Genomic DNA, 12,140 nt, shown 5'->3' on the forward strand with positions numbered 1-12,140 from the left:
TTGTGGGTAGACAGGTCAGCTGAGACATCCCCTCTCCACTCATAAGACAGGGACATGCCTATGATAAAACTAAGAAGCTGTGTTGCCTTTAATCTCCGTGCTTCGGCTTCTTCCTGAATGGCTGGATCATTCTCAAGCCAGGGAGCTGGAATTTGTCACCCCATATGTACTGGGGGAGAGGGTGTTCACAGGTTGTTGGGTTTCGACAGTGCTGAACTATTTTTAGACCTGGTGCTGTTCTGACTCAGTGGAGTGTTTATGCAGGATGTGTTCCGTAATCGCAGCCGATAATATATACAGAGATTCCAGAATTGCAGCATAATCCATCCCAGGTTTTATATTGCTCTGAGAGATAAGGGGGTACTTAGGGAAATAGCTAGCAGTTAGTTAAAATATATTGTGCTGTACAGTGTATAATTAAACGTGTCTGCCTGTTTGGCCTCAAAAGCATATTGTCGCTTCTGCTTCTCTCTCTCTCTCTCTCTCTCTCTCTCTCTCTCTCTCTCTCTCTCTCCTTTCAAAGAGCTCCCTATCTTCTGGGACACAGAAGCACATGGATGCTCTTCAAAGCAGGTGGAGAGGGAAGGAGCGAAGGAAGAATGTGCTGATGCTGGAGAAGTCTCAGAGCTTACTAAATTGCTCCCAGCACAGCTTCGCAGGCCCTAAAGGAACAGAGATGACATCATTCTTCCCTTACTAGAGCAACAAAAACACACCTTAGAAGTTCCTGGCCATGGTCAATTTCATCAAGCACCTTATTAGCCGTACCTGACGGTTACTCCACCGGATACATGTTTTGCCCCTTACAGGGAAGGCTTCCCCTTATGTAATTGCATGGCATCTCCATCTAGCTGGTCACATGCAATGATCGTATCTTCTTTTCATGCACAACCTTGGAAGACGTGATTCCCTGTGTCTTCCCAGCATGCACATAGTACACACCATACATTTAATGCACACACCCCTCCCACCAAAAAAGAATATTGGGAAGTTTACCCATCATAGAGTAGCAATCTCCAACACCTTTAACAAACTACACTTCTCTTTTGGGGGGAGGAAATGTGCTTTTAGTGCATGGTGTGTACACAGCCACAGTGAAAAGGAGGGCAGCCAGGTCTATTTGTCACACCTGATGCTGTACATGTATCTCCCCATGCTCCCCCATCCTGTGTCGAGAAAATATAACATGTCTGTTATATTTCTGTGTCGAGAAAATATAACCCGTCTCCTAATCTGGAGTGAAGGGGAGTCCGTGCTTCCATGAAGAATTGCTGGCAAGAGACTGCTCTTTTTTGTACCCTGTGAGCTGGCTTTGAAAACACCTGGCAGATGGTGCTCCTTCCCAGGTGTCCCTGCCTAATTTACTTTTGCCAAGACAGCCACATCAAGGAGAATTAACCCATGCATTAAGGAAGCTCTGCACCTGGAGGGAAGCCAAACTGCAGATCTAAGTGTTTCTCTATGGGGTAGTAATGTCTATCCCTCTCAGACAGGAATAGAGACACTTTTCCCCATTGAGGGCCACATTCCCTTTGAAGTAACCTGCTTGGGGGGTGAGCAGGCCAGAGCCAAAAGTGAGAACCTTCTCTTCTCTCTCTCTCTCTCTCTCATTTCCTTGCTTCCTCCCCCATGCAATTAATTGCACACTGGAAGGACTGGAAGTGGCCCTGAGGCTGCAGGTTTCCCACCCCTGCTCTCAGAACCTTCAATTCTCCACTGTTTAGGGGCTATTTTCTTAGACCACGGCATGGAGATAATAGCCATTTTGCTCTTTGTTGTGGAATGGGAAAATCCTGCACAGCAGGAAGAACAGAATAGCTGCGTATATTACTCTGCAACGTATGATTAGCAGGGCAGGGTACCTGCCACTGTGTTTGCATGAATGCCTTCGGGAAACAGAGGGAAGGTAGGGGGCCATGGTATGCACAAGGGCGCAGAAGGGGTCAGTAAGTAGGTGTGCCCTAAAATACAGTACAGTGCGTACAGTACATTGGCCCCTCTCCCCACCCCTTTCTCTGAGATGCAGGGCTGGGAAAACTTCAGCTAATGAACTTCTGCCTGTCATGTAGCTAGTAAAAGCAAATGATCTGGCAGTAATATGGCGTTTGAGTTGGATCATAGGGAAAATCAACCCCTACGTCAATCACTCTAGTGATCACTGAATCTGGGTCAGCTCCAAGGTTGGGGCAGGGAGACTACATGCAAGTGGACCTTAGTGGACCCCTTAACTATGGGTTGCAAGGGCCCCTGCCCATGGTTCATCCTCTCCTCTCACAGGCAGCCCAGTAGCCATAGGGGGGCAGCACATTAGTGTGCAGCTGCTACTGCTGCTGCTGTTCTATTTATGTATGTATTTATAATAACCGCCTACTCATAAAAATATTGTGACAGTGTACAAAAAAACCATTCAAACATCATAAAACCATAGCATGAAAAAGTAAGAAGCAAACGACCAGCAGTGAATCAAAGTGGTTCTCTAAAAACAGTGGGCAAAAAAAATGTTTTCTGCATGTGACACCATATCAGAACAGTAGGTGCCTGATTGATTTCAGAAGGGAAGGTGTTCCAGGTGACTTGTGTAGTTTTCCTTCTCACAGAGCTACAATTCCCAGCATCCTTAACAAACCACAGTTCCCTCCTTGGGGGGGTCATGTGCTTTAAATGTATGGTGTAGGTCTGCCCAAAGTTTGTGGCTGTTCCTCTACTGCTCCTCCTCAAAATTGCCAGTGTCTTCACTTGTCCACCCTCTGCAGGAGAACACAGGTAAGTGGAGGCAAGGTGGAGAAAGAGCAGAGTAGCAGGACATGGTCCACATGGTAATCGACCTTCTGCCGAGGTGAAGGAGAGGTTAAATGTACAGGTGGCATTTGAGGGGAGGCAGTCAACAGGTGCTCAACCATGCTGACTTCTGGTGCCAAGCCAACACTGTATTATGAATACCAGGGATAAGGAACCTGCAGCCCTCTGGATGTTGCTGGACTATGGCTCCCAACCCCTCTGACCTCTGATTCTGCTGGCTGGGGCTGGTGGGAGTTGGGGTCCAACAACATCTGGAAGGCTACAGGGGCCCCAGCCCTGTGGAAGGGCTTAGAGTTCTCCCCAAATTGATACTTGTAAATCTGAGTCTAGGCTGTCCCACTGCAGCGTGAGAGCTCGCATGACTGGATGCTCTTCCATTCAAAGCAAAGGAAAATTCTCCACATATAGAAAACTTTTTAAAAGGGGAAGAATTGTTTTTGTAACCTAGCTTTCTCTCAGATATGCTGGTATTATATGGGTTAGTTTAATTTGTTGTGGGGGACTATTTCATTGTGTGAGCCAACTGTCTATGTAGACATCAAATCCATAAACCTGAAAATGGTTGGTCTTATGTACTAAGCTTGGATCCTAGAACAATAGGCAAGTAGGATCCTAGAATGCACCAACTGATTGGCTTGCAGGAAAAGACCAATCAGGCTCCAGGAAGGAAGCAGAATCAGCCAATCAGATGGGACTCATTGTATAAATAATGTACAGTGGTACCTCGGGTTAAGAATTTAATTCGTTCTGGAGGTCTGTTCTTAACCTGAAACTGTTCTTAACCTGAAGCACCACTTTAGCTAATGGGGCCTCCCACTGCTGCCGTGCCGCCGGAGCACAATTTCTGTTCTCATCCTGAAGCAAAGTTCTTAACCCCAGGTAATATTTCTGGGTTAGCGGAGTCTGTAACCTGAAGCGTATGTAACCCGAGGTACCACTGTATATAAAAGGCTGAGGTTTGGGGGCCAATTCAATCACTGTTTTACAGGCTGCAATAAAGAACATGAATTCACTACAGGAGTCCGAGTATATTTCAGTTGGGATGAAGGAAACCTGGAATTTCATCTCATGCATTGAAGCAAACTCTGTATACTGAAGCAGCTCTATACCATGCTCAGAGGCAGTATGATCCTAAATACCAAATGCTGGGAACCACAGCAGAGGAAAGTGCTCTTGTGCTCAGGTCCTGCTTGCAGGTTTCCCCCAGCCACCTGGTTGGCCACTGCGAAGGCAGAATGCTAGACTAGATGGGTCACTGGCCTGATCCAGCAGGTTCTTCTTATATCGCTTAGGTGTCCCACATGAAACAGGGCACAACTCACTGAATGCTTTTCAGTTCACTGTAGATCAACATTCATTTGAAGCCTGCTTTATTTGTCCAATTGCAGTGAAAGCACAAAAGAATGGGAAAGTTAAGGATGATACTGGCTATTAGCTTTAAAAAACCCCACAGCACTATCCAGGCCTGGACCATCACAGTCAGCTTTCTTCTTCTTCTTCTTGCATGTTATGAAGACCAAAAGGGAAGGCATCTGAAAGCCCTCATCCTGCTCACACTCCCCTCCCTGTTAGCTTTCATCACAATCTGCAGCTGCTTCCCCAGTTCATTAAACCCATTATGGCCAGGCTGTCATCATCTGCCTGCTCAAGCCCTCTTCAAAGTAACAGAGAGAACAAGCGGTTTAGCTAGGAGCCTGTCAGCTGCACTCCAAAACAAGGATGGGGAGGAAGCAAACTCCGACTGGATCATTAGGATGGAGAATGACAGCAGCCAAGCCAGGTGACTGCAGAAGCTACTGGAGATATGCGCTGACCTTTCTATAAAGGCACCAGGTGCGTGTGGAAGGAGAAACTCCAGAGAACTGTTTCTAAGGGTACCTTTGTGCGTGGGAGATGCTCTCTGATGCATGACCTTTTGGTGGATAGTCTAAAGCAGGTTTCATCTCCTCTGCCTCCCCTCCCCTCCCACACTTGAGGTCCTCCAAGCAGACAAAGGGACTCGAGCAAAAATCATAATTCACTGAGAAGGGAGAGGGTGGTAGGGGCAGCTGCTATTTGTGAGTAAGGATGGACAGCCGTGCAGACCAACTGGAGCACCAAGCACTTGGCTTAGAACTGTTCTTCTCCCTGAAGCATCATGAATGAACCTAACTGAATCAGAACCAGGAAGCACCCAGTCCTTTGTTTTTTTGTTTGTTTGTTTTCCATCCTGAAGTCCTGGTACAGATGCAAAACTTTATCTGGCCAGCAGGATCAGAACCATCAACAAATTATACAGCCAGACTCCAACAAACACTCTCTGTTCAGGAAGAGACTACAGGAAGATGGAGTCAGCTTTTGCCTACATTTCCCACTTGGCCCTATAGAATGGTGCCAATGGGCTACACAGCTTGCAGCTTCTTAAGCTTGGTGGCATCTTCACTAACCAGCAGCAACAATCCAGATCTTTCTCTTTTTTGCATGTTAATTTTCTAATTCCTCTTGACTGAAGGGCAGAATTATTATTTTTGCAAAGTCTGGTCTGCAAAGACCGAACATAAAACTTTCAAGCTGCCAGAGCTAGCTACCTATTCCTATGCATCTTGTTTACACTTCATATCTATTCCAGTCTGGTCAGAATCTGAGCTGACCAATGGCCAGCCCCTTCGGCGTAGAATAGGAAGGCAGAAACGAGGTGACTGAAGGATAGGAGCAACGAAGGATAGGACAGAGCCAGATAGATAGAACATGGCTGCAATCCTGCACCTTTCTTTGTGAATGGAACAGAGAGCCTGCAGGATCAGGGCAAAGCTCCACCTGGTCCAGCATCCTGTTCTCACAGTGGCCAACCAGTTGCCTGTGGGAAACCAGTAGGGCAGGATTTGAGCCCAACAGCCCCCTCCCCTCCTGGGGTTTCCAGCAACTAGTATTCAGAAGCATGGAGGCAGAGTAAAGTTATCTTGGCTTGTTGCGACTGATAGCGTCATCCTCCATGAATTTGTCCAACCCTCCTTTAAAGTCCAATAGTATTTTAAAGAAAGTGCATTGGCTGGATTTCCCATAAAGGGAACCACCTGTTCTCAAACCAGGCACCTTTACACTCAGAGCTTTGTTATCGCACCAGCCACAACTCCGCTTGTCCCAACAGCTTGCTCCTCTTCCTGACCCTGGTGCACAGCTGCTCTCAGTAAAAGCAGAGCTATGCATGGAGGTTTGGGCAAGAGGTGGCTGTGGGCAGAACTAGCTCAATACATTTGGCTGCCAGGTGGAACAGCATATGGCACCCATAAAAGGTAAAGGTAAAGGTACCCCTGCCCATACGGGCCAGTCTTGACAGACTCTAGGGTTGTGTGCCCATCTCACTCAAGAGGTCAGGGGCCAGCGCTGTCCGGAGACACTTCCGGGTCACGTGGCCAGCGTGACAAGCTGCATCTGGCGAGCCAGAGCCACACATGGAAACGCCGTTTACCTTCCCGCTAGTAAGCGGTCCCTATTTATCTACTTGCACCGGGGAGTGCTTTCGAACTGCTAGGTTGGCAGGCACTGGGACCGAACGACGGGAGCGCACCCCGCCGCAGGGATTCGAACCGCCGACGTTTCGATCGGCAAGCCCTAGACACTGAGGCTTTTACCCACAGCGCCACCCGCGTCCGCGGGTATGGCACCCATACCCACCCACAAATAGCACCCACAAGGCTAGTCAAGTTATCTTGGCACACCCAAAAAACACACCCACAAACAAAGGCAACAGGACAAAAAACAATACAGTGGTATTTCAGGTTAAGTACTTAATTCGTTCCAGAGGTCCGTTCTTAACCTGAAACTGTTCTTAACCTGAAGCACCACTTTAGGTAATGGGGCCTCCTGCTGCTGCCGTGCCGCCAGAGCACAATTTCTGTTGTTGGACTACAATTCCTACCATCCCTGACCAATGGGCCATGCTGGCTGGGGCAGATGGGAGTTGTAGTCCAACAACATCTGGGGAAAGGCTGCCCTAAAAGACTTCTTTTAGGAATCTGGCATGATGGTGTGAGATAAGAAAGTGGAAAACTGACAAGTGACTACTAGCCATGGAAATTATGAATGACAACCTGGCCGGAGGCAGTATACTGAGATTGCTGGGATTCCCAAGTTGAAGAGAGTGCTGCTGCACTTACACCCGGCTTGCAGACTTCCCACAGGCATTGTAGATGCTGGACCAAAGAGGCCCTTGGTCTAATCCCTCAGGGCTCTTCTTATGTTCTTACACACAAGAGGAGTTTGATTGCTCAGGTGCCTGGCTGTATATTCCTGCTGCCATCACCAGCCCTCACACCCAGTATCCTTGTCTTCTGTGACCCCCCCCCCCCCATGCAATTTCCCATGTCATAAGATCATAGAACTGAAGAGTTGGAAGGCACCCTGAACATCATCTAGTCCAACCCCCTGCAATGCAGGAATATGCAGTTGTCCCACATGGGAATCAAACCTGCAACCTTGGCATTATCGGCACCATGCTCTAACCAACTAATCCATCTTATGTTCTTATATGTGCCCTCTGACTTATATTGCCTGACTTGCCACCACAACTCCTGAGCTGTTCCCAGTACATCCTCTGCTGGACCAGAGAGACATTTGCCTAGGCTACTGCCATTGCTTCCAGAAGAAGCCAGAGACCTACAAGTGATGGAGGCCAAACCTGAGTCCGCACAAGAGGGTAGTCAAGGGGCCTTCATTGAAGCGCAGCCACTAATCCCCCCAAAAGGGAGTGTTGGAGGAACTTGCTGGACTGTGGCTCTGATTCTCCCAGCACACCTTCTGGGATTCCCTTCTGTACAAAGAGCTGTTCTGTTCATATTTCATATCCTCCCTGTCAGCCAGCCAGCTCTGACAAACAGGGAGAGCATTATGAATGCAGCTGGAGGAGGGCAGCCGACACCCCAACAGGCTAGGAAAGATCCTTGCTGCTCAAAGCCTTCTTCCTTGACCTTGTTCCAAGGGAAGGGACTCTGTCCTGGGTGGGCAGAAGGGAATGCGGTAGGCAGCATCTCTGCAGTGTCTCCACCAGCCAGGAAGGATTTATTAGTATGGGAAGCGTGAGTTGCAGCAGCAGCAGCAGCATGGCACAGCACTAACTGGGCCGCCTCCAGATGCATTTCACTCCCCTCTCACTGGCCAGGCTGAGCCTCGGCCAAGGACACATTCCGCAGCTTTGGGGACAAGAGCGCGAGTGTGTGGCATGGAGGAAAGGAAGGCCTGTGAGCTAGGAGAAGTGGGATTGGCACATAGGCACGAGTCAAAGGGCTCTGTGAGGAGCACTTAAGAGGCGCCCAGCCACATGCGGTTGTGCCACTGATCAACGCCAGGAGGGCAGAATTTATCAGTGCCCCCCTGCCAGATCCACAGAGGTTGCCTCTGGTCTGCAGCTCACATTCATGATCTCTAATAGTAATACCTAGCTTTGGACACATGAGGTGCCCTAGAGTGACTGTGACAACCCAGTCAGATGGGTTGAGTACAAATAAATTATTATTATTATTATCATCATCATCATCATCATCATCATCACCCATCTTATTGCTGTGGTTGTAAGTTGTTTTGAACTGCTGTTAATATTGTACTTTAATTGTTGTAACCCATCCTGGGATCTTAGGCCGGAGGGTGGATAATTAACAACCACCACCACCAAATAAACAGAAAGCCAGTTTTCTGCCACTCAGTTCCCTGTCATCACTTTTAGCTTTAAATGTCAGAATTCTATCCCCCCCCCCGCCGCCCCAATGCACCACTATAGAACCTGACCCTGCTAGATCACCTGTTCCTTTCTTTCCAAGGGTACTTGGAACTATGCCTGAAATGTCTTTCTTTCCTCCCGCCTTCTGCATAGCTTCCCTGCCTTGCCAAAGAGATTTCGCCATCCTTCTAGCTGAACTCTCCCCCCCCCCGCCGCCCCTCTCCTTACAGCCGCTTTCCGCTTTCTCCGTTGCTGCCTGCAGCTCTAAAGCACTCAGTTGTAGCCAACAGCCTCAATAAATCTTAAGCAGCAGAGAGCAAATGACAAGGACATGGAGGCATCAGAGCCTGCGGCATGAAACAAAACAGGCTGGGGGCTGGAGAAAGAGTCCTCTAGCGGCCTACGAGGGGGTTATTCGCCCAGGAGAAGAAGAAGCCAAGGCTGTATTCTGGAGTCGGCAGGGGCAGCAAAACAGTACCTGCTCAGAGGTGGCACTCAGCTTCCAATCTCCCAGACCCAGCTTTGGCCCTATAAAAGGAAGCAACTCCTACAGCAGCCTGGGGGGCTGAGTGAGGCCTTACTGCCAACAAACCGAGGAGATGCTGTTTCAGTACCTGTGAAGCTAGAGATGTCCCTGTCTCAGCCGAGGGTCTCGCCGCATTCTCAGACGAGCTTCCAGCCCCCATTGGCCAGCTGCAAGCACAGTCCCTGTTTCTCTTCCTGCCTCCACTGCCCGGCTGAGATAGTCTGCTGACCCCGGCATGTCACTGACAGGCACAGGTGCTCACAGGCCCAGCCAGCCTGGTCATGCATCCACCCCAGCCAGCTCCTCCTCCAGGGCTAGTGTCAGGATTCAAGACATTGCTGGAGCTCCGACACAACAGAGAGGGAGAGCTGCCAGAGAAGCACAGAATCCTGTGCTGTTTGGATCAGAGCCTCCACCTCAAGAGGTTGCCGTTGATATGTGGGGAGGGGAGAGTTGAGAATTAATGGGAATATGTGTGAAAACCACACAAGCAATTCATTGTCCTATTGTCCTACAAGCAAATCAGAACAAATGTTCAATAAAGACAGGGCATAGGGTGACAACTTGAATAAATGGGGGGAGAGGAGCAGGTAAGCCCTGCCCTGTATAATCAATCCCAAGATGTGATGAATGAACATGCAATGCCCATCAAATTTGGAAGATAACTGGCCCCCTCAAATATTTTATTGGGGGGGTGAAGGGACCTCAGGCCCTAGGAGTTGGCTCCTATGCCTTTGTGTAAGCTTTGTCCAAGCAAATCTGGATGATTGTTCAATAAAGAGGTCATTTGGATGATCCCAGTGTTAACTGGTGCATGAGACACAAAACTCCCATTATAGTACCAACTTGCTGGCACCTGGTTTCTTGGAACAATTGAAAGTGCTGCCTCCGATATTTAAATGGCCTGGTTATTAGGTCTTTATTCATCTCTGTTTTGTTTTGCTGCAGGTGGGGATGCCTTGTTGTGTTATTTTTCGGGTACATTTGGATGGGAAAGTGGTATATAAAAGTGGGAAAGAGGCCCTACTTGATCAGGTGGGGGCAAGTGGCCAGAGCATGCTGCGCCCTTGTGTCTTCCTTCCCAAAGGTCAAGGAGTGCCGGGAGATCAGAGGGTGTGCAGTAATGAAGGTGTCTTGACAGACAGGGCAGATGGGCCAACTGGCTCTGAGCCCAGCCCAGACAGGCCTTTCATAATCCCCCTGATCCCCAGAAAGGTGGCTCTGTAGTCTTTGGACTTCATTCCTCCCAGCCTCTGGGGTCCTCCAGATGACCTCTTTATCCAGCACCTATGCAAAGCTTACCTGGAGGTTACATGTTTGCACAAAGCTTTCATGTCCTGTCTTAACTAAGCATTCTTTCTGATCTGTTTAGATGACAATGAGCATTCATCCTGATTTGCTTGTGGGGTGTCATTTGTTCATTTGTTCACCCCACACTTTTCAATGCATTTCCCTGTCCCTTTCCAAATCTCAGAAAACCAATGTTGTTGTTTTAAGTGGATTTGCTGCACTAGAGTGACAAAACACTTTTAATCCACTTTCATTGCACAAACCTACGTTTGAATCCCTCCTGCAAAATATTGACAGTCCGAAGGCACCTGCTGCAGTGATTCCAGGGACCTCAGGAAGGTGGGTGGTGGAGCCCAGGGGCATAATTCATGCATTCATTCAGTTAGAAGGGATTGAAGCTCAGGGCAGCCTGAGACAAGCAAGTCTCATGGAGCAAAGACATAGGGACCAACTGGAGCCTGATTGAGATGAGAGTCCCATTTGCCTCTGGAAGAAGGAGAGGTGCCCCCGTCCAAGAGAAAGGCGATTTTGTGTGTGTGTTACCCCTCTCACACTCCAGGATCTTTGCACACCCAAGACCAGGTTTGCATTCCACCTTTGGCCTATGGGACTGGCAAGGCTTCCCTAGCAGAGCAGCAAAGCCAGACCGTGGGATCAACATCAATAATGGAATTGAACTGAAGGGCAGAGAGGGTGCTGTGCCGTCAGGAGGATTGCAGATAAGTCAGGGGACATTCTCCCCTTTGAGTGACCCCCCCCCAATGCTGCCAGTGTGACACTAGAGGGCGCTGTACTACTTCCTTGTGGAAAAGTAAGATGCTCATAAAAAAAAGCCCTTAAGGAAAGGTGACATTGGGGAATCTAACCATAGCGAACCATATTCTCATTTGGAGGTTTTCTTCTTGCAGCACTCTGAATCACCATCATCAATCCACCCTTTATCACTGTGCACAGATCTCTTGAATATTCCATGGAACTTGCTCATCATCCTCTCTCCCTTTCTCCGGGACACCCCTTCATGTTATACTCTGGATATGCCAAAACATTAGTATTATACTACAGCCGGAACCAAGCTCATAAACCCTTGGCCTCCCCTGATTTTGTAGATTCCCTCATTCAAATGAAGAGGGGGACGCGATTCCTTTCTCCCACAGGAAGTGAACATAAGAACACAGCCCATCTGGTCCAGCGTCCCCTTTCCCAATGTGATGCCCAAGGGAAGCCCATCAGGAGAGCATGACTGCAAGAGCCCTCCTCTCCTGCCTGTGATTCCCTGGCAGCAGCAACAGGTATTAAGAAGCATGGTGCCTCTGATCCTGGAGACATTGCATAGCTAGATGTCCTGGTTTCCAGACAGGATAGGAGTCTATTGCAACTTTGATGGAGGTCAGCTCTCTTTCTATAACGCAAGCTCAAAGCAGTTGTACACCTTCAAAACAAAATTCACCCAGCCACTACTACCAGGTTTCATGGTTTGGTGTGGTGGTCTCACCTTGACAAGAGGACTGCAAGTGCCAAGTGCTGTGAAAACGCTGCAGAAGAGCGAAAATGGATTAAGCGGTTCAGCCAATGTTGCCCAGTGATATTTTCACTTCATGTAAACTGCTTTTTCTTCAAAGAGCTTTTGAGCAATGCTTTAATGTGTTCCTGCTACTTCTGAGGCCTAAGCACCACTAGTGGGGCTGAAGCAAAATGTTAGCAGGAGTGTACTGTGAATCTGCAGTGTAATAGGAAAATAGACTGATATTTTTTTAAAAAGAGAATTGGGTATTTGAGGCTATCTACTACTGTTAGACTAAGTTTGACTACTTGTCTTACGGATTCTTGACTAGC

The 12,140-nt window shown here is 48.4% G+C and overlaps 1 protein-coding gene across 1 annotated transcript in view; it reads right to left on the reverse strand.

Annotated features, from left to right (window-relative positions):
• GOLGA7B (golgin A7 family member B) overlaps nucleotides 1-9,264 on the reverse strand; it is a 33,973-nt gene extending 24,709 nt beyond the window's left edge. The window contains exon 1 of the mRNA XM_083443914.1: nucleotides 9,106-9,264. Coding sequence (XP_083300040.1) covers nucleotides 9,106-9,177 — 72 coding nt within the window. The 5' untranslated portion in view covers nucleotides 9,178-9,264. The remainder of the gene's footprint in view (nucleotides 1-9,105) is intronic.
• Between the last annotated feature and the right edge of the window lie 2,876 nt (nucleotides 9,265-12,140).

Source organism: Podarcis tiliguerta, assembly GCF_965153285.1.
Source record: "Podarcis tiliguerta genome assembly, chromosome: 5".
Lineage (NCBI taxonomy): Eukaryota > Metazoa > Chordata > Lepidosauria > Squamata > Lacertidae > Podarcis > Podarcis tiliguerta.